This window comes from Chelonoidis abingdonii, chromosome 18, assembly GCF_003597395.2.
Source record: "Chelonoidis abingdonii isolate Lonesome George chromosome 18, CheloAbing_2.0, whole genome shotgun sequence".
Lineage (NCBI taxonomy): Eukaryota > Metazoa > Chordata > Testudines > Testudinidae > Chelonoidis > Chelonoidis abingdonii.
The window spans coordinates 916,371-939,295 of NC_133786.1; the positions used below are offsets into that span (position 1 = coordinate 916,371).

At 45.3% G+C, this 22,925-nt stretch overlaps 2 protein-coding genes across 2 annotated transcripts in view; both read left to right on the top strand.

Annotated features, from left to right (window-relative positions):
- The first annotated feature begins 532 nt into the window (after positions 1 to 532).
- LOC116830324 (uncharacterized) lies at positions 533 to 6,246 on the top strand. Its single transcript, XM_075073436.1, has 3 exons — positions 533 to 682; positions 3,927 to 4,158; positions 4,493 to 6,246. Exons 1-3 carry the CDS (start codon positions 533 to 535, stop codon positions 5,419 to 5,421), a joined length of 1,311 nt encoding a protein of 436 aa, XP_074929537.1. The 3' UTR covers positions 5,422 to 6,246.
- Positions 4,090 to 22,925, top strand: part of LOC116817058 (uncharacterized) — a 270,462-nt gene continuing 251,626 nt past the window's right edge. Inside the window, exon 1 of the mRNA XM_075073538.1 lies at positions 4,090 to 4,158. The gene's annotated coding sequence lies outside the window, so the exon portion shown is untranslated. The remainder of the gene's footprint in view (positions 4,159 to 22,925) is intronic.

Sequence of the window (22,925 nt, forward strand, 5' to 3'; positions counted from 1 at the left end):
GGAAATTAAATAAAGCACCTGACCTATTTTTGAAAACGACAATGAAACACATCTTGCCATAATCTCTAAAGAAGAGTGTCAAATGAACGATCGACTATTCTGGGGGGACGGGTTTTTTGTTGACCGGCCACATCATAAGTATAATGAATGGATTTCCAGCAGTAGAAGATGATTAAGACTTAAGAAATGAATCGCTGGCCACTCGTGATTGAGGATTTTATTTAGCTTGGCATGCAACGTATATATTCTGGTACCAGGCTTCATATTATCACACCGCATTTAGCCAGAGATGCGCCCCCCACCCACCACTGCAGGGAAGTGTGACCCTCCTCATCCGCCGTGACCTGCGATAGTCGTGGACCCCGGAGCACCGACCTCGTAGGGAGTGTCCGGTGCTCCGCAGGGCCCGTCGCCACTGCTTGGCCTAGCCTCTCCGTGCTTGGAATGCTGGAAGCAGCCAACCAGCGCCTGAGCGTGCTCCTGCGTACGCGCCCCCCCCCCCGCTTCGCGCCGCCCATGGAACGCTGGTCCAATGCGCGTGCTGCACACAGACCACGGGGCACGGGCCTGGCTCCCCGACAGAGACGCTGCTTACTCCCGCGCACAGTGTGTCTGCTCCCAGGCCGACGAGAGGGGGGTGATCTGGCTAAAACAGATTCAAGATGTCAACTGTGGAAACATTGTAAGCTGAAGAACTCAAAAATACTGCTTTTGATGTTTTCTGATGTTTGGACACGGTAGGGAGAGAGGGAGTAGGGAAACACATTATCCTCAAATGCTATCAGAATTCAACTCCATGACATTAAGAACTTGACAAAGACTTAAAAACAGCTGCCAAGTCAGGTGTGATAGATGCAGTGGATGAAATTCCCTCACCAGGTGGTCAAATTGTTCAGTTGACCATTCGCAAGAGGCTGCGGCTGCCTGAGTGTCTATTTTCAAATACTCTATCCCCATCCTCTTTGCACTATACAAAACTTGAAAATCCACCCCGGGTGCGCTCTAAGCCTGAGCTCTTAGTTAAAAGAAAAAAACACCGACCACTCTTGTGACTCCTCTTACTTCCTTGATGCTCTGGCTCAATCTCTCTTCTCTTTTTGCACCCTGAGAACCCAAACCTTCAAACTAGATGGCCCAGCGCAACGTTGCTTTGTCATCGTTGTCCTCATTAACGTTTATCTGCATGAGGACCGATAACTGGCAACACAGTCTAAACATTTACGAGCTTAAAACATGTTCCACAGTTGCATCTTACCATCCAATGATGAGCATACTGGTTTAAGGGAAGATGTGACAAAGTGAATGTTCTTAATGCTCCAGTGGGACTCGTTTCTTAATGTTCCTCTAACGTGGGGGCTCGTTCCCATGCATTTCTTAAGTCTCTAGGTGGTGGATAGGGGGTGTAATTGTTGTAGGAGCAAAAGCCAGTGACACAAATGGCCAAAACTCTGTCGCACTGGCAACTAATTGCGGTCCTTCCCCCCTGCAATGAGATAGCTAAAGATGTTGGAGAACAAGAATCAGGTGACTCCTGGCCCGGGAAAAGAAAAAGCCCAGAGAGGAGGGCTGGAGGGTTTCTCATTTGGAGCTGGTGGGTACGTGGATGAGTGCAGACTTGGTGTCTGACTCTAGCCCCCCAGATGGACCCGACTGAGAGGTCCTGTCCTCTGTACCTACAAGCTCTGTTTTAGACCGTGTTCCTGTCATCGAATAAACTCTGCTTTATTGGCTGGCTAAGAGCACGTCTGACTGCAAAGTGGGGTGCAGACCCCTGGCTTCCCAGGACCCCACCTAGGCAAGACTCGCTGTGGAGCACCAACGGGGCATATGCTGAATGTCCAAGGCAGACCCAGGAGGTAGAAGCTGTGGAAGCTCCTTGCCCTGGACGACAGTCTGCTCAGAGAGGAGACTTCACCAGAGTCCTGACGGCTTCGCAGGGAGCGGTTCCAGCATTGCCCGGGACTCATGACAGAAGTTTCCTAGAAACTAAAAAACACTGTACATAAAAACACAATATAAAAGAATTTAGGCTGTAATAAACTGACAAATGGATCAAAAACTTAATAATTAAGCTTGCAATAGCAGGCACAACAGAACACCTTTTCGTCCTTTCACCATTGGATTACAACATTAGAGTTCTTGAATTAGTGTGAATGCTTAGAATGCAGTACAGTTTTACAATGGTAGGATGACTGCAGCCTAAATACTACAATAAGCATATCGATTCAGAGTAGCGCGATGAAGTGTTTAGCCACAAAAGCTTATTCTCAAATCATTTGTTAGTCTCTAGTGCCACATGTACCCTGTCTTTAACTATCAAATACCTTACATAGTCAAAGCAACTGAACACAGGAAAACACATATAAATCATAGTGTGACGGTTGGATCACAGAACCTCTTGGAGCTGCACCGAGTGGAAAAGTACTCTACCCCTGCCTTCCCTCCAGCTCCGCCCCAGCACCCTGTCTTGCTGCGCAAAACACTCCCGTGCTCCCAACCACAGACCCAGCGTCTGATTACTTGCCCAAAACTCAGGTTTACCTGAAAGCAGCTCACGAAGGTGCTTGGATCATTGACCTCGGATCCCAACTCCAGGGGTAACGCAATAAATCTGTTTTACCGCGTATAAAGGCTTATGCAGGGACTCAACACAACCTAAATTGTTTCGCCCTCTGAACCTGACAGAGAATGCATAATTGTTTGCCTTCAATATAAACCTACCTACTCGGGCTTAAATTTATAGTAAAAATGCATTTTATTAGATACAGAAGTAGGTTAAGTGGTTCCAGTACCAGACAAGTAAAGCACCAAGCAAATAAAATAAAATGGGCAAATCTATGTCTAATCAAACTAAATACAGATAAGATCCTCACCAGTTCCAGAATGTTCCCTTTTACAGACTAATCTCCTTTTAGCCTGGGTCCAGCAATCACTCACACCCCCTGTAGTTACTGTCCTTTGTTCCAGTTTCCTTCAAGTATCCTGGGGGGGTGGGGAAGAGGCTCCTTCTTTAGCCAGCTGAAGACAAAATGGAGGGGTCTCCCAGGGGTTAAATAGACTTTCTCTTGTGGGTGGAGACCCCGTCCTCACCCTATGTAGAATCCAGTCACAAAATGGAGATTCGGAATCACACGGGCAAGTCACATGCCCATGCATGACTCAGGACTTGCAGGTAGCAGCCATTACCCACATGCTATCTTGAACATCCTCAGGTAGACTTCTTATGTGGATTGGAGTCCTCCAAGCTCTTTTGTCTGTTAAGTTCTTTCTGATTGAGCATTGAACTTGCACATTCCTTTTCCAAGAAGTGACCAAATGTTCTAACTAAGGCTACTTAGAAGTCAAACAATTATAGAGCCAGTGTTCATAACTTTGAACACGCAAATGGTGCCTGCACACAACTAGGATGAACATAACCAGTAGATCATAATCTTTACACAGTTATGTTACATGGTGTATGTAGCAAAACCCTATTCCAGTTATATCATATATACATTTATGAGCACCTCACTATAAAGCCTTATGGGGTACACTGTCACAAAGGGATTCCTGGCCCCTTGGTTATTGGAAGCTGGAGGCGGGTCTGCATGTCTGACACCGGTCAGGTTCTTCCCTCATCACTCTCCAATGAGACCAGGGTGTCAAAACCTAAGGCACATACTAAATCATCCCCACCCAGCCCTCCTAGCTTGCAAGGTGAAGAAGCCATGTATTGTCCTGTCTGTGTGTTTTTCGATCTTTCACAGAATCCCTCTTCTCCCTCCTCCTTGGGAACAGCTCAGGTATGTGGAGGGCTCTGGACTCCGCAGGTTTAGAAATAGGCAGGGGTTTAACAGTGGAGCTGGGTGTGTGTCACAATTCCCCTCACCTCCCCAGACGTCTGCCTCCCCCAAGGGGGCTCAGCGACCACGTTCCCATCCTCTTAGATTCCACATTCCCCAACACAACACAGGGACAGGTTCCACCCACAGAATGTCCTTTCTGACAGATGTTCTCTCAATCCTCCACTCATCCTGATCTGGTCTGATTTCACTCCCTGCACAGGATTTCCCCTTCCCAAACCTGACCTGATCACCCAGCTGGAACGAGGGGAAGAGCTGTGGGTGCCCGATCTCCAGGCCAGTGAGGAAAGAGGGATCCCGGGAGGCACCCACACAGGTGAGGACTGACACTCAAACCATCTGGGGAATGAAGAAAAAAGTTGAGAATCCCCAAAATGTAGTATCAATAAGTGCCCTTAGTTCCTTCCTCATCTCACCCAGGGCAGGGCTGCAGTCAGCAGGTATCATTGACATTGCTTTCCGTGTGTCCTGTTACCTGCAGGAGTTTCCTTCCCAACTTTCCTTCTCTGTGAAAGTTTGAGTGGGAAGTAGAGGCAGAATCCAATTGCTCCATCTGTGCAGCTTTAGTATGTTGGGTTTTCCCTTGGTGTATTCCTCTTAATTTGTCCCCAGCACAATGACTTCTGTCTGGATTGTCTATCTCCCAGCAGGTGATGAGAGAGTGAGTGAGAATGAGGAGGGGAATCAACAGCAGGAAGTTCCTGGGCACGGGGAATCACGGGGAACCTCTGTGGGAAGACCCCATAAGTGCTTCGACTGTGGAAAAAGTTTCATACAGAAGTCACACCTTGCTGCACATCAGGCGATCCACACTGGAGAGAGACCCCATCAGTTCTTAATCGGTGGGAAAAATTTCATACGGAGGTCAGCCCTTGTTTCACATCAGAGAATCCACACAGGCGAGAGACCCCATAAGTGCTTAGACTGTGGAAAAAGTTTCACACAAAGATATCTTTTGGCACATCAGGCAATCCACACTGGAGAGAGACGCCATAAATGCTTAATCTGTGGAAAAAGTTTCATACAGAGGTCAGACCTTGTTAGACATCAAGCAGTCCACACTGGAGAGAAATCCCATAAATGTTTGGACTGTGGGAAAAGTTTCACACACAAATCAAATCTTACTGCACATCAGGCAATCCACACTGGCAAGATTTGCCATAAATGCTTAATCTGTGGAAAAATTTTCATACAAAAGTCAGCCCTTCTTATACATCAAGCAGTCCACACTGGAGAGAGACCCCATCAGTGCTTAATCTGTGGGAAGAATTTCATACGGAGGTCAGATCTTGTTAAACATCAGGCAATCCATACTGGAGAGAGGCCCCATAAGTGCTTAGACTGTGGAAAAAGTTTCATATGCAGGTCAGATCTTGTTAGACATCAAGCAATCCACACTGGAGAGAGATCTCATAAGTGCTTAGACTATGGGAAAAGTTTCACACAAAAATCAAATCTTACGGCACATCAGGCAATCCACACAGGAGAGAGACCCCACAAGTGCTTAGACTGTGGAAAAAGTTTCACACGAAGGTCCGGCCTTGTTAAACATCAAGCAATCCATGCAAGAGGGAAATAACACTTAGATTAAACTTGGGTGTAATAATGTCATTGTATATATCTGTCTCTTTGAAGTTTGTGGTAAACTGTCTATGAATGGCTTTATGGATAATTACCTTATGTTAATCCGTATAGTTTTATTACCTGTGGTGTTTGCGAAAAAGAAGGTTACTTCCAAAACCTATTGTTCACCCAAGTGCTGCCTGCTGTTGAGAGGCTGCAAAAATGTGTGTATAAACTCTTGAGACCTGATCCTTTTATCTCCGATCTTCTTAAGCTTTATTCAGGTGGCATTTGAGTCGTAAGACAGATCTCCAGTCCCCTCTACACTGCCCTGATATTGAACATTTGGACATTGGACTAGAATGTGATGAAATGATTCTGAAAAGAGTCCTTTTCAATTCTAACACGCCCTCTCTGTGGTGAAACTGACCTAAGGTCTCTATTCACGTTTATATGTCTAATGACCTTTGAGCCAATACTATCTTTTCTTCTTTTAGTAAATCGTAGTTTCGATAACAAGAATTAGCTGTAAGCGGGTACTTGGGGAAGAACTGAAGTGTCATTAACTTGGTGGGTGATGTGTCTGATCCTTTGGGATTGGTAGAATTCTTTATATGACGACGATTTTCAGGAATCCCCATCAGAATCTCAGAGGACATTTTCCCACATCAGGTATCGTTAAAGACTTGCCTCTGTTGCCACTCTGTCAAATCAGTTATTTTGTTACAGTATCTCCCATACCATGAAGGGTTTACAGAGCTGAATGATGCATCATGCCTGTGCCAGGGAACTTTCAGTGAAATTAGCCTGTAATTAAAATCCAAAGTTACTACCCATTAAACTCGACAGCAGTTCCCTACCTTGTACTCCTGGGCAGCCTCCTCTGTGGGAACCACTGTGTGAGCTCTCTGAGCCCGGGACAGATGGCAAACCAGACAGATGGAAGTTTGATCCTCTTCACAGAAGTTTCAGAGCCTTCTGGTGTTCCCCACACACCCTGTTCCCTCCTGCTCCTTTTGCTGCCTGGAAACTCAGCCGATTGGCGATTTCTACCATGTTTCCCAGCTGCCTGTTGGGCCTGACATTTCTCCGTTGCACAGTTTCTGCGGGCAGGAGACAGCTGTATTGGATCCCTCCCAGCACTGTCTGACCTGCCTGCCCTGCAGAGTGACAGCTTCTGTGAAATACTGCAGACAAATGGGACGTGGAGCTTCCTCCTGGAGACTTTCCAGGGGGTTCTCTGCAGCCATGGCTCCCTGTGGAGCATTCAGTGAAAAATGTACCACTAGGGCTCTGGTCCTGCACTCAGAGGCATCCCCCTGTGAGAATGAGCCTGCAGGAGGAGGAGCTGTGTGTCTAAGGCAGGATAGTCAGGCTTGGTAGAATTCATTTGTAATATAAAATTTTTACAGATGTTTATTTTTAAGCAATTTTATATTTATTGAATTAAACTTTCACCATTGCACAGAAATCTGAGTTTTAAGCATCTCATTCCAATTGTTAGCAATGTAAATGTTCACAGTGATGGGAGATTTAGGGTGGGATGAGACAATATTTGGGTCAGACAAAAACTATTTAATGACAGTAGAGACAGATTCAAAAAGTAAAAGCTTCATTAAATAGAGATTTTCAACCTCACATGTCAAAATTTGCAAAGTAAATTTTTTTACTGGTTTGTGCGTGCAAAGTGAAATCAACATTTACAGACATCAACCAGTAAAAGTCTAATCCTTCCAAGTCCAGTGATATGAAATTCACAAGACAAAACCTAGGTTAAGCTGATATCAATGTTTCAAAGGCCTGATTCTCATGTACACTAAGGCAGCTCTGGCTCAATGTAAAGAAGCTGCGGTGTTTCCAACACTCCTGATTTTATAATGAGTCTCATTGTATTTGGTGTGTTTGTGAAAGCCCCAGCTCCTGGAAGCATGTGATGAGGTGAGACTCTTGGCTTTCCTTTCCTAAACAAAGGAAGTTTCTGGCTTTCTTGGTTGCAGAGAAAAACTTTAGGCTGTGCTCAGATTGCATTTTAAAGATCTGAGAAACCAGAGGGCAAATACAGTAACTCCTCACTTAAAGTTGTCCCAGTTAATGTTTCGTTGTTATGTTGCTGATCAATTAGGGAACATTCTTGTTTAAAGTTGTGCAATGCTCCCTTCTAACGGTTTGGCAGCCGCCTGCTTTGTCCACTGCTTGCAGGAAGAGAAGCCCATTGCAACTAGCTTGTGGGGGCTTGGAACCAGGGTGGACTGGCAGCCCCTCATCAGCTTCCCCCATCCCATAAGTTCCCTGTGCAGCAGCTGCCCAGCAGGCTAGCAATTGCTGGGGCATTCAGCTGTCCCTCCCCCACGGCCATGTGCTGCTCATGCCCTCTGCCTTGGAGCTGCTCCCCAAGACTCCTGCTTGCTGTGTTGAGGGGAGGGAAGGAAGAGAGGGGGGCTAATATCAATGTGTCCCCCTCCCTGCTCCTGCCCTCCACTTACCCCATCTCTATAGAGCAAGGGGGACACACGACAGGGCTCAGGAAGGAGGGAACTCCCTGGCAGCAGCTTGCTGATTAACTTAAGAGGCTTTGCCAGGGTGCAGAGTACAAGAGATGCAGCTTCACCCAGGCCACACCCCTCTATCCCTTTCCGCCCCTTCCTCTTCCAGCCTGTCCCTGCCCCAATCCCACTCCCTCCCGCCCCTCCCAGGAGCGCTCCCCTTGCCTGCAGCTGCTGGGGAGGAGGCACAAACAGCCATGCTGGCCGGACCAGGAGCCAGAGCACAATGATGGGCTGAGTCCAAAGGTCAAGAATGTCTTTTGATTTAGGGTCCAAATTTGGGTACTAACCTAAGTGCTTAGGGGCTGGATCTCCAAGGGGCTGGGCACCCACAGCACCCACTGACTCCGGCTGCAGCTGCGAATGCAGGTGGAACACGTGCCCTGAACTCCTGTATGTCGAGGAGATAAACCGACACCCCCAAAATTAGGCCACTGCTGTAAATTTAGGCCTTACCGACCTGCCCATTAACAGCAGGACATGGCTAAGTCTCATTGTAAGTCACTGTTTATACTTGATCACTGCTCGGTCCCATGATTGTAAGCAGCAGAGGTGCTGACCCCATGGGTGCCCCAGAGCTCAAACCCCCACAGAAATAACAGGGCAAAGTGGGGGTGGAGCACCCCCAGGGACAAATAAAAGTCAGCACCTATGGTAAGCAGAAACCTAGCAGTGAAAGTCCCATATTACATCCCTAGTGTCTACAGGCAGCCAATCCCCCAGGGATGTAACAAGTTCATAATCTTTCCCACAGGAGGGGTAAATCCACCATTTTGTTCACAGAGCGAGAACCTCAAGGTTAACTTGAACAAAGTGAAAGTAGTGGAAATGTGGCTCCTGTCCACACTGTGCTGAAGGGAGACGTGGCTTTCACCTGGTGTCCAAGCCCTGCCCTGTCTCAAGAAGTGTGAGGGAGGAGTGAGAAGGTGCCACATGTCTGGTCGAGGTGCCTCTGAAGTCCTAGAGGGGGAAAAGAGAGAAAAGAGTGCTCAGACTAATACGTCACACAGTGGGGTGGGGCTGTCATTCTCTGGAATACAGGGCGATTGCTCTGTGCATGGTAAGTTAGATCCTCCTTCCAACAAATGCAGAATGAGGGAAGGGATCAGAGTTTGCAGCAGCACCAGGGGATGAGATTTCAGCAAACCACGTGCTGGCAGTTGTGGAATCCAATCTGTGAAAGACCCCAGCACAGCAGAGCACAAGATTACAGGTGTTATCAATGCAGCTTTCAGCACACTGAGGAGTTCTGCATAAAAATGACTGGCTGGGTCCAGCCCACTGAACTCCAGGGCAGCATCAGCTTGTGACTGTGCTGACAATGCTGAGAGCAGGACTGAGAATCAGGCAGTGGATCCCTAAGGGGTTGCCCTGAAGTCTGAGGATAAACCAGCCTGTCCTGGGAATGGAAAGGGGGAGGCGGCCAAAGAAACAAGACTATTCAGGGACAGTAAAGGCTGCAGGGAAATAATTAGGGAAAACAAGCAAAGCAGTGAAACGATAACTGCCAGGCATCAACAGGGATCAGAAGGGATTATGCAAACACCAGAAAGAGAGACCCTGCCCTGGCCCCAAAGCCATGGATTCTCTGAGCGAGTGGGGCTTTTCATCTCTAACATCTCCACATCTGTAACTCTGCAAAGAACAGTTATAATTCCCATCTCTTGTTATACAAATTATATTAGACCAATAAAAACCAGCAGGATCTCATTAAAGGGGACAAGACATTTGTCATATTTATTGTAAATACCATAAGAAAACAAAAGATAACAGTAAACAACGTTGTTTGGCTACTTATTCCTATTACTACTTATTTCTTATACACTTATACTCATTCACGCAATCATACAAGTTCTGTGTAGATATTATAGTTACCAGCCTAAAGTTGCTTGTGACAGAATACTGGCCAGGTATCCTGTACACAAGAGTGGAGCCGAGTCCGGGTCAGGTGCACCTGATGCTCCTGGAGGCTGGCAGCAGAACCATAGACTCAAAGTCCTCAGTCTTTAGAGTTCAGTTTTACAGGAATTTATCCCTATGTCAGTCCATGAGAGTTGCTTCATTCTGCTGTTGTTAAATCAATCAGCAGGTGGCTGGCTTCATGTTGTCAGATGTTTGTTTTTCCTTCCTTTGAAGTGGTGGGGTGGATTCCAGTTCACCCTCGGGGGGTCATCTGGTTGATCTCACTTGACACCTTCTTTGGCCAACACTGAATTCTTCAGACTGGTAACTCCCTAATCATTCATTCATCATTTAAACTTTTAAACTAGGCACTCTTTCACATACATTCTGTATCGTAATCTCATCTATTTCACTGTCTCTTTACCTTTCGGTGTGTTACCAATTATCATTCAAAAATAAAGTGAGATGAAAACTTACGGGGGGGGGGGTGTCTCAGCTACTGTTACAGTTTTGCCTGAGGCATAGCGTCAATTGAGGCTCCCGGTGCTGAGTCAATTAACAGCTTACAGCGGCCGTTACAAAGTAAAGGAACAAGTTTTATTCAAAGTATTTCTTTGAGCAGTCTTCTCACAGACACAGCTGGTGGCTTGCAGGTTAGAGGCTAAATCTTGGGAATCACATTTTTTTCTATTATAAACCTTTAGTTATAAAGTATCCATTAACAATAAATAAATCATTTTTCATATAAACCATGTTTAATATAAACCTTCTTTAATATTCCTACACTCTTGCATGCACACACCGAGTTATGCTGGATCTCTGGATCCCTGAAGCAGTGGTTTTCAAAGGAGTCACTTACCCTGTGGACATTTTAGTACTAATTTTCTCCTAATGAATAGTTTGGAAGGGACTGCAGAAAGGGTACCCACCAGACATCACCCCACATTTATTCTCTCTTTCATCATTCACTCAAACTCTCAGTGCAATGCCTTACAAAGGGAGCATTTTGCACATATATATATATATTCACACACATACACAATATAAGTTTTAAACAAACAATTCAATACTGGTACACAGTGATGATGATTGTGAAGCTTGGTTGAGGTGGAGGAGTCAGAGGGTGGGATATTTCCCTTACTGCTAAATGATGAACTAGCAGTTGGCTGAGCCCTCAAGGGTTAACCCTCTCACTCTGCGAGGTAGCAGTAATGGAGGGAGATATGTGCATTTCCCTATAGTACACTGCCTTGTTAATTAGATCAGCTTGCTGAGACTGCAGCCCTGGTGTGTCCCTCCTGCTCTATGGAAGATGGGATAAGCAGGGTGCAGGAGCAGGGGGGAGGGAGACACCCTGACATTAGCCCCCCTCTTCCTTCCCTCCTCCCCAGCACAGCAAGCAGGGGTCTCGGGGAGCAGCTCCAAGGCAGAGGGCAGGAGCAGCACATGGCAGTGGGGGCAGGGACACAGCTGACCCCCACTGCCATGTGCTGCACAGGGAACTTAGGGGAGTGGGGAGCTGATAGGGGGCTGCCGGTCCACCCTGGTTCCAAGCCCCCACCAGCTCGCTCCAATGGGCTGCTCTTCCTGCAAGCAGTAGACAAAGCAGGCAGCTGCCAAATGACGTTAGAAGGGAGCGTTGCACAATTTTAAACGAGCGTGTTCCCAAATTGATCAGCAATGTAACAATGAAATAACGTTAATGGGGACAACTTAAGTGAGTAGTTACTGTATATTGATTTCAATTACAACACAGAATACAAAGTGTACAGAGATCCCTTTATTTTTTTAATTACAAGTATTTGCACTTTAAAACACCTCCAAAAGAAATCATATTTTTCAATTCACCTATTACAAGCACTGTTGTGCAATCCCTTTATCATGAAAGCTGAACTTACAAATGTAGAATTATGTAAAAAAAACCTTCATTCAAAAATTAAGCAATGTAAAATTTCAGTCTGTAACTCCACCCAGTGCTACTTCTTGTTCAGCCAATTGCTTAAACAAAGAAGTTAGTTTCCATTTGCAGGAGGTAATACTGCAAGTTCAAAGAGGCAATCTTATGACACTGTTGCAGCCGGAGTCGCAAGATATTTACATACCAGATTCTTTAAAGCTTCCTATGTGCCTTCACGCTTCAACCATTGTTGCTTACCCTCCCTTCCCTTGGCCTGTTATACCTGCTGCCCATGCTCAGACCAGAGCTGATCATTCTTCAGCTTTTCAGATTCTTCTAGGGTCTGTGGAGAAAATTTTTCATCTGACACTAGGGTTGCCAATTCTCCTGGAGCAAACACCATTTGTGGCAATTGCATCTGGTCCGGGAGAGTTGGAAATCTTGTCTATCAGGAAAATCCCTCAGGCTGGCATTTCCCATTTGCCTGCCTCCTGCCAAAGGAGAGTCAATTGGCATTTATTTTTTGAGCTTCTCCCACAGACATAGCTGCGATCGCCCATTGGGATGGATTAATTAACTCTCCAGCAGGTGCAGTACAGAAAACTGCTCCCTGTAGGAACGTGCTACTTACAGTGAACTGAGCATGCTCAGTAACAACTGCTGAAGCCACTCCCCTTCATCCTGCCCTTACTAAGTGTAAGATTGTTCCGAGTGCTTTTTACAGGGGTTAAAAAGAGGCAAAGGGGGAAAATCAGAGGAGGGGGGCAGCCAGGTTCTGAGCAGGGGGCAAAAATTGACTGGTTGTGGGGTCAGGCACCTGACAAACACCTGCCAGGAATGGTCTAGATCAGGGGTCAGCAACCTTTCAGAAGTGGTGTGCTGAGTCTTCAATTAGTCACTCTAATTTCAGGTTTCACGTGCTGGTAATACATTTTAACATTTTTAGAAGGTCTCTCTATGTAAGTCTATCAACTATTGTTCTATGTAAAATAAACAAGTTTATTAAAATGTTTAAGAAGCTTCATTTAAAATTAAATTAAAATGCAGATATCAGTTTAGTGCAGTGGTTCTTAACCTGGGGTGCACGTACCCCCTGAGGGAGGGCCAGTGCAAGGATATTTTGCACCCTGGGCAAGACTTCCACCTTGCGCTCCCGCCCCTTGCACTTCAGTTCATTGAGGGGCAAATCCCAACAAGCCTTTATAGACCCCAGGGGCCTGCCGTGTCCAGGGGCTGCTCCCCAGACCAGGTTCCTCCCTCCCTGAACTCCCCTGGAGGGTGCACAGCCCCTCCCCCCTGCAAGCCCTCCCCACCCTAGCCCGGTGGCTTGTGCCCCAAGTCCACTCACTGGCTTTGCCGGGCTTGGGCCGCTGCAGCAGCTTGGCAGGGAGGATCCGCCTTCCAGAGGCACTGGAGAGTCAGAACAAAGGCTTGTGGCAGCAGTGAGCCCCAGCCATGGAGGAGCCAGAGTAGTGTAGGGGGACAGCAGCCCTGCAAAGGTGGCAGTGCCACTAGTGGGGCTCCTGAAGACTGCAGTGGATGTATGCGGGTGCCAGCTCCCATGCGCCCCCCTGCTTCTCCCTTGCCTAGGGGTACCATATTTCAACAATCAAAAAAAGAGGGGAGAGCCCTGCCCTAGCCCTGCCCCCATCCAATCCCTCCCACTTCTCACCCCAACTGCCCCCATCAGAACCCCCAATCCCCCCTGCTCCTTGTCTCCCGACTGCCCCCTCCTGGGACCCCTGTCTCTAACTGCCTCCCAGAACCCCACCCCCTACCTAAGCCTCCCTGCTCCTTGTCCCCTGACTGCTCCCTCCTGAGACCCCCCTACCTGTCCCCTGACTGCCCCAACCCTTATCCACACCCCTGCCCCCAGACAGACCCCCAGGACTCTCATGCCCCATCCAACCACTCCCCACCCCGAGAGGACCCCCAGAACTCCCGACCCATCCAACTTCCCCCCCCACTCCCTGCCTGCCTCAACCCCTTTCCACACCCCTGCCTCCTGAGAGGACCCCCAGAACTCCCGACCCATCCAACTTCCCCCCCCACTCCCTGCCTGCCTCAACCCCTTTCCACACCCCTGCCTCCTGAGAGGACCCCCAGAACTCCCGACCCATCCAACCCTCCCCCTGCTCCCTGACTGCCCCCCGGGACACCCCTTACCATGCCCATGTCGATCAGTCACTGGCTCCACATGGAGGCGAAACACAGTGCCGTGCACAGCCCCTCCCCCACAGAGTGCTGAGGCAGTGGGGGGGGAGCTACGGAGGGGCAATGGCAGCTTCTCACAGTTCCAGGAACCGCAGAACCTGAGCGCGGTGATGGGGGAGTCGGGGGGCGCGCCTGCCTGGGTTGCAGCCCAGTGCCCCCCGGGGGGGCTCCTGCAGAAGATGCATGTGGGCGGCGGTCCCCGTGCGCCCCCTGGATCCCCCCCTCAGTCCTCCGGGAATGTGAGCCGCTGCTGCAACCCCTCTCGCAGCAGGCCCAGGGCCCTGCACCCCGGCAGCTCACACTCCCGGGAGCCACAGAACCCAAGGGCGGCAAGGGGGGAGCGAGGGGGTGCACACGGACCGCTGCATGCATGCATCCGCTCAGCCTCCTGGTGGCCTGGGGTTCCATTCACTCAGCTGGCAGCGGGTGGAGCGGGGCCAGCGGTCGGGACTCCGGCTGGCAGCCACGTGCCAGGCAAAATCAGCTCACGTGCCACCCTTGGCACACGTGCCATAGCTTGCTAACCCCTGGTCTAGATAATACTTAATCCTGCCATGAGTGCAGGGGACAAGAAAAGAGTGCAGGGGACAAACTGCTATCTGTAGTCATTTGCTACATCAGGGAGCAGGTTTTTACAATAGCAGTTTCTTAGAAACCAGTTACAGATCAGCAACGGGTACAGATAGCACATTCCTGCAGGGAACAATTTCCTATATAACACCCGCCAGGTCCCACTGTGTGCAGAGCAGGGGGGCAGACAATCCACGCTGCACTGGGGGCTGGAACAGCCACACCTGGGGGAGGGGGAAGAGAGGGGAAGCTGAAAGCGGGCTGAAGAGGGGAAGAGGGTGTAGATAAGGTGGGATTGAGGGGGGATGAGGGATGGGTCAGGGGCAGATCCAGGGGGCAGTTGGTAGCTGAAGGGGGGATGGGGCGATGCAGGGGAATCAGGGAAGACTTAGGGGCCAGATGGGAACAGAGCTGCAATAGAGGGAAACTGTGAATGTGGTGGGGGTCACTGGGAAGCAAAGAGGGGTCATGGTAACATGTTAAGGAATTCACAACATGGGCATCTGCCCAGCATCCCAGCTGCCACTATGACTGGTCTAGCCCAGCAAAGCAGAGGGGGGAGGCTAGGATTGCTCTGGGCCAAGTGGAACACTTTTAGGGGAGGGGTGCAGTGCCCTGCCTTATCCCCATCTATGCCCCCCACCCCCTTGAGGCCGGGAGCAGGACCATGGCTCTGAGAGGGGACGAGTCGGGACCAGTGGCGTAGCCAGGTTCTAACATCAGGGAGAACAAACACATAAAAAAGGCACCAGCCAACATATCAAATTACTAATTACATACTTTTAAACTCGTTATACATATTTATTTTGTACTTAACATAAAACCACAAGAATGATATTGTTTTACAAGTACGTGTGTTATTTTGCATTTGAAATATAAAAACAGTTTTACAGTATGACATCTTTTTATGTTGTCTATAAAATCAAAACACGTGTTATTTACTTATTTTCTATTTCAAAGATAAGATCAAAACAATATGATAATCTATGAAGCAACTAGAACAGCCTCTTTCATCTAAACTTCATTCTAGCATAGTTATCTACTACTTTATTATAATCTACTTCAGTAGCCAATTGTCTTTCAATGTGGAGCAAAGCTAACCCAGACAATCTATCTTCACCCATTGTAGAGCGCAGGTAGGACTTTAAAAGTTTGAATCGGCTGAAGGGTTGTTCCGCAACTGCGCTACTTATTGGCAAGGTAAGAAAAATGTGGTACAGCCTCGAAAGGTTAGGATAAATGGAACACATATCATTGGCGATCATGAATTTCAGCACACTGTTGATGGTGAGTTTCTCGCTGACACTTGACTTTACCCTACTGCTAGTGCTCATTATCTCTTTGTACATGTCTTTAAAGGAATGAAGCTCTTCCACAATTGTGGTTTGACTGTTAATCACATCTGAGTACATGTCTACCAAAAATTCTGATTTGGTCACATTGTCCGCATTGTCAAAATGCTTTGGATCTAAACCACAAAATTTGGCAGCCATGTTTTTAAAATGCTCGAACCTTTTACTCGTACTATTTATAACAGAATCTAAGGACACCAAGTAGGATTCAACTATGAATTTCTCCCGGGCATCAAATATTCCTTCTTCACCCTCTGCCATTTCCTCATGGAATCTTTTTCTCTTACGTATTCTGTGCTGCTTATAGTCTGTAGCAAGATCACATTTTTGACCCAACTTGGTTGCTCCATTCTCAATTTGTTTGAATTCAGATTCAAATTCACTTCAAATGTTTTTCATATCATTTTCAAAAATCTGAATCAAATGAGAAGTTGTTACCAGATATAGACTACTTTTCTGTAAATATGTGGATAAACGGAAAGCCTTCTCCAGCACTTTATTCCAGAATATAAGAAGAACTAAGAATTCGTAAGTATTGAGTGTTGCCAGAATACCCTTTGCCTCACTGACCTGTTTAGGAGTACAGGTTTTTATCTCACCATCCACAATTGTTTGCAGAGCAATTACTAGTGCTGGTAAATTTTTCAAGACTGCCTCTACTGCTGACTTTCCAGATGCCCATATGGTATCACAGTTTCTTTAGAGTTAATGCAAAAGATTCAATAAGATTGCATTGTTCTTCCTTTAGTATTGAAAGATGAGGTAAACTGCCAGAAAAAAAAAGTATACAGACTTTCTAGAGTTCCAAAAAACAACCGAGTTTGAATATTGGAGCTTAATGCATCAATCAGAATTAAATTAAAATTATGTGCACAGCAGTGCATAAAGAGTGCATTTGAAACAATTTCCAGTATCCTACTTTGGAGACTTGATATTTCACCCGACATGGTGCTTGCTCCATCGTAAGACTGAACGTAACACATAGTTATTGACAGCCCCAAGTTTTTGATTGCTGAAAGAAGAACGTTGAAAAAATCTTCAGCACTTGCTCCAGGTAATTCGCTGAACTGTATAAATCGTTCCACTGCATCACTGTTTACTGTTACATATCGTAAGGATAAAGAAAATTGATCAGTGCGGCTGATATCAATAGTAGAGTCAACAATTATGGCAAAGTACTTAGCTACTTTGATTTCAGCTACTATCTTTGAGAGAAGCTCAGCTGCTAAGGACTGTATCAGATCATTTTGTATGTCAGGACTGAGATATGTTGCATTTCGATCACTCCGTAATAAATGTTGTTCCAGTAATGTATCATTTTTAGCCAACAGCTTAATACGTTCCAAAAAATTGCCTTCATTTGTACTTGGGGAATCAAAAACTCGATACATCCCATGACCACGGAATGCCAATCCCTGAATTTCCAAAAAGAGAACTGCATCTATACTACGTCGTTAAATCATCCTATTTTTTTCCTATCTCTTTCCTTTCCGCCATTAGACCAGCTGAGATTGTTCTATTGTTGAACAAACGGAATTTGGTAAGGAAAAGTTCTCTCTCTGCTTTTTTGTGACTTTCACTTTTTTCATGTTTTTCAATTTTGTGTGTACCTGTAGCAAAATTCTTGCAACCAGTTTTTGGATCACTCCAAGTATTTGGCCGATTTGCAAAAAGCCAACAAGCAAAACAAATCATGTTTGCTCTTGGTGAGTAAACCAGCCAGTGCCGGTCAATTGTACAAGTACTTTTTAGTTGTTTTTGTTTGTACTAAGTTGCACTGAAATGACGTCCAGCTTCATCTTTTGGAAATTGTCAAAATTATCTTTAAGTCCTGGCTGACAAGGGCCTAACTCAAGCAGAGCATGTACTAGATCAGGTGTTACAGGTGTGTCACAAAATAAGTGTGGATCTGTTGAGTATTCCCTATGTGTGTCAACGATAGCACAGAGTCTTACTGTGTCATTCTTGTCCTCTGCATAATAGCCTTCTGAAGTAATCAGGTCTTCTGAGGACTCTACTTCCACTACCTGTTCAGCTGCAGCAGCCCGGATGCTGTAATCAGCTCCTATGTTGAAGGTAGGTGTCATAAACAGATAAGAAAAGTTAACAGCACAGAAGTACTTTATATCTCTTTGACTATAAAGGGTTAAAAAGTTCAGTAGGCCTGGCTGTCACCTGACCGGATAACATCAGGGGACAGGATACTTTCAAATCTTAAGGAGGGAAGTTTTCTGTGTGTGCTGTTGAATTGTGTTGTTTCACTCTGGGGGCTCAGAGGGACCAGACTGCAACCAGGTTTCCTCTCCCAAATCTCCTGTAGGTCTTGTTAGATTCCAATGTAAGTACTAGGTAGATGGCGGAAGTTTGGGTTATGTTTGTTTTCTTTATTTGCAAAATGTGCATTTGGCTGGAAGGAGTTCAATTTGTTATTTTGCTGAAAGAATTTTTAATTTGTAGCTTGAATACTTTAGCTCGATGAGGGTATTCCCAGGTGGCCTATAGCTAAAAAAACCCGTGTACCTATTCCATTTTTAAATTACAATATAAATTTTTTTTCTCGGCTTTAGTTAAAGTTTTTCTTGTTAGAATCTGATTGTTTTTTTTCGTTGAGACCCAGAGGGCTGGGTCTGATCAGCAGGGAATTGGTGGGGAGAAAGGAGGGGAGGGGGAGGGAAAGGCTAATTTTCTCTCTGTGTCAGGATTATTGTCTCTCTCAGGGAGAGTCTGGGAGGGGGAAAGAGAAGGAGGGAGGAAGGTGAATTGTCCTCTCTGTTTTGTGATTCAAGGAGTTTGAATCACACAGTGATCTTCCAGGATAACCCAGGGAGGGGAAGCCTTGGAGAAGCAACGGTGGGGGAAAGGGTTTACTTTCCTTGTGTTGAGATCCAGAGGGTCTGGGTCTTTGGGGTCCCCAGGCAAGGTTTGGGGGGGGACCAGAGTGTACCAGGCACTGGAATTCCTGGTTGGTGGCAGAGCTACAGGTTCTAAGCTGGTAATTAAGCTTAGAGGAATTCATGCTGGTACCCCATCTTTTGGACGCTAAGGTTCAGAGTGGGGAATTGTACCATGACAGTAGGTACTAGTAAGTCTTCAGAGGGTTTTATCTCTGGTGAAGCCGCAATGGCCAGGGCACCATCTCCAGCTCCTTGGCTGAAGGTAGGTAGCAAGTCTTCAAAATGTTCCACCTCTGTTGCAAAAGACGTCGTGGGCATGTCAAATGAAAAGTAGGTCTCCAACCTGACATATTTTGACAATTCTTTTACTCGATTTGCATCTTCCTTCATCTTCTTTCTATCCCACCCGGATAGTTTCTTCTTCTTAGTGCGCTTATCCATCCCTTATCAGAAACAAATAAAATAAATATGAACAATATACGGTTTTTAAATAAATCACATTTTAAAAACAAACTCTGCACACAGCAGCCAGGTCAATTTCACAGCTCTATGAATTTGACGCCGTCGAATTTGGTCAGAAAAGTGTTAAATGATTTGTTGAAAAGGCGCCACTTTATTCAAAACTAGAGAAGAAGCGAAAACAAGCCGCACACTAAGAAGTAATCAAACAGATTGAACTATTTGAAATCATCCAAAGGGTTCAGCATTTGTTTACACTGCGGGAAACAATTCTTGTGTGGGTCCCTTGGTGAGTGAGTGCACATGTCAACCGATGAAAAAAGCACCAATAAAAAGGCGAAGACAAAAAGTTAAAAAAAATATGGGCCTCTTGGCTCTTGCAAGGGATTCACGTGTTACAAGACTGACTAATGCTGTAGTGGTAAGTGTCACAAGTGTACAAACAACGTTTCTACCGCATTTGATTATGTGATGGCAGGGCCGTAGCAACAAAGAACATGGCCCCCTCCGAACACATGTCCGGGGCCCCTTACCGAAAAAGTCAACGGCATATTTCGATGACTTTGCCGCGTCTGAGATCACAAGATTCCAAGTGTGAGCTCCACATAGTACATACAAGGCACGGTCATTTATTTCTAGCATGCGGGCTTGAACTCCTTTATTCTTTCCTCTCATATTTGCGCTGTTATCATCAGCTTGGCCTCTCGTGTCAGCAATGTCTACTCCTAAGTTGTTTGCCTTTTCAAGAAACGCTTCCAATAAGCCCTCGCCAGTTGTATCATGAACGTGAAGAAAACCAACAAACGCTTCACAAATATTGACACCATCTTCACCGTTGCATTCATTTTTTTTGCCACTTTTAGGGACCCCCTTCCTTGCGGGGCCCCTTCCAGTCGGAGGGTACGGAGGGCGCTCGCTACGCCTCTGTGTGATGGAAGCTTGTCCAGAAGAAAATGACACCACTTGACACCCAGCCAGTGTTCTCCTCCAGTACTTCCTTCAATTCTTTCTTTGATCCTTTTCCAATTCTTTGTACTATTGCCTTACTTCTTTTATATGCCATTAGGTCTTCACTATTCATTGTATTTTGTGTGTTTTTATAGACTATGTTCAATTCTTTAATTGCCATTTTGCACTCATTCCACCGTGGAAGTGAGCTTTTATTTTTGAGGTACTTCAATACCCAAGCTATGGCTACAGTAACTCCTGCTATTAATCACATGTTACATTGTCTTGGAGATTCTTTGTTATCATTCTCACAAAGGTTAACAAAATTGAGTACATTCACTTGGAAATATCTCCCAATTAGCTTTCTTAAAATTCCAAGTGGGTAGTTTTCCATTACCTTCAACCTTACCTTGCCCTTGAAAAGCAATAAGCATAGGGAAATGATCACTTCCCATTCCTTCTTCCTTATATATTTCCCAGTTGCATTTACTTGCAATATAGGCTGTTATAATTCCCAGGTCTAAGTAGGAAAATGTAGCCTCTGTTAGCATTTCAGCTAGATTTAGTGTATTGTTTAAAACCACTAGATTTCCATCTAAGAACTTTTCTAAGAATGCATCATTTCTATCAGCTGTCTTACTTCCCCACAATTATATGTGGTGACCTAAATAATCATATATTTTCATTCTTCACTATTTCTTGTAGCTCCAAGCTTTCTAATTTTCCACATAGGTTTTATAGGCATTATAAATCCTTAAAGAAATATTACTCTTCTGCATTGGGATCTCAACAGCATTATATTCTAGGCTGCTTCTTCATTCTCTACTGCTATTTAGTTTAATTTCTCCCTGATGAAAGTTCAAATGCCTCCTCTTCCTAGTTTTCCGTTTTGCCTAAAGGCAATATACTCTGGGAATTTAAAAGCAAGCTTTTCGACCAGCCATGTTTCCTGGATTCATAGGATATCTGGTTTAGTTTTCTTTTCTAGGATATTTTCTTTTAGTTCTTGGTGATAGGGAACATAACCCGCCCCCCCCCCCGTCCCATTGGCTAGAGCTTGCCTTTGACATCGATATAAGTATCTGTAAATCTTCAATATATAATATTGTAACAACTATATGCTTTTAGCTTTATCTTATAGTATGCAGGCCTTAGACCTCTGGCTAAACTAATGCTAACTAGAGCCAAAGTCCTAACTGCTCAAAATTAAGCTTGTTTGTTAGCACCCTGGGTATGAGGAAACGGGGTATGAGACACTGACAAAAGAGGAACTGGGAGGGGAACAAGGGGTCCCTTGGAGGCCAGTTCAGCTATAGGCAAACACAGTAGTTTTGCTTGCATAAGGTAGATCACAAGGAGGGGTCACAAAATAACCAGCTCAACACTACCCAAGCACATGATATCTGGTAATGGCTTTTGCAATAAGTAATTGCAATCAAGGGGTCATAGAACAGTAAGTATAATTGCAAAAGAAACAATAACTGGAAATACCCCAAACTGAACTTACAGTAAATAACCTGCTGATTTGCAATATTAATTACCAAAAAAGGCAAATAACTTGTGTAATCAATATGACGTTTTGCGGTTTTAACCCGACCTTTTGAAATCTCTATTGGGGTTTGGAGAGGGACTGGCCTGTAGGCTCTGGTTGGTTTGAGTCACAAGCTGGATCCGAACTTTTATTTTCAGACAGGCCTAACACCCTTTCTCGAAGGTTTCCGAGGGTTAGAGGTTTCTATCGGTAGTATCATCAGCAAGTACCTAAATACCTTGGTAAATCTTGCCCCAGGCCCATAGAGTAAGTTAGTTTCACAAATTTAAGATAAGCAATCTTCTTTGGTTACCATGTATCAGGAGTGGGTATAGATCTTGAAAATCATAAATTAAAGATGTTTATTTGCTAAAAGAGAAAAAAAAGTGTTATCAAATTTCTAAGCAGACCTAGTAGAATAATTCATTGTAAATATTTGTTGTGAATTATAGTCTGTTTTCTGTTTACAAACACATTTGTATAACTCAACCCACGCTGCAGACGGCTAAACAGTATTCATTGCCATTTTTTTATCTTCCTTGAATAATTTCAAAATATACAAGTTTTACTTCCAGGTAACTACTGAAGTCTAATTGCTTAGCTACATCCACACCAAATAAACAGAAGAAAAAATCCAAGTCAAGTGTTTCATGTGCAAGTGTGTTTAAAAACTCTATAATCTATGACAAACATTTCATATTAAAAGGACATTCCCACAGGCAATGAAATAATGAAGCCCTTAGTATCAGGCATTCCAGGCATGAAGATGATAGCTATTTCAACATTTTATTTACTCTCAAAGGAGAATAATAAATTCTGAAAGCAATATGTATGGTGATTATTTTTGGACAACTGAGCCCAAAGCATCAACTCGATCTGAATCATAAGTGTAAGGAGGCTGCGATTCTGGTTTCAGTTTTTAAAAATGCTTCCTACCAGTTCTATGACCAGAATCCTGCAAAGATTTATGGCATATGCTAATTTTACCATTTGAGTAGTCTCATTGATTCAGTGGCCCTGGAAATTAGATCGAGGTTCGGTAATCAGGGCCAAACAAGTTGCTCCAGAGATGGATCTATATGACAGATATACACAGTTAGATACAAGTATGGATATCCTTTGAAGCAGCCCTTGTGGAAGTCCTTATAGGAATTTAATAGAATGGGAGATTTTTTAGCTATAATTTAATCTCTCTGAACAAGAAAAAAAG

What these genes read in the sequence shown, in the direction of transcription:
- LOC116830324 (XM_075073436.1), top strand. Translation starts at nt 533, where the DNA reads ATGCGCGTGCTGCACACAGACCACGGGGCACGGGCCTGGCTCCCCGAC. An exon ending in ATGTCAACTGTGGAAACATT is followed by an intron (nt 683 to 3,926) that starts GTAAGCTGAAGA and finishes CCATCCTCTTAG; the next exon opens with ATTCCACATTCCCCAACACA. An exon ending in CCCGGGAGGCACCCACACAG is followed by an intron (nt 4,159 to 4,492) that starts GTGAGGACTGAC and finishes ATCTCCCAGCAG; the next exon opens with GTGATGAGAGAGTGAGTGAG.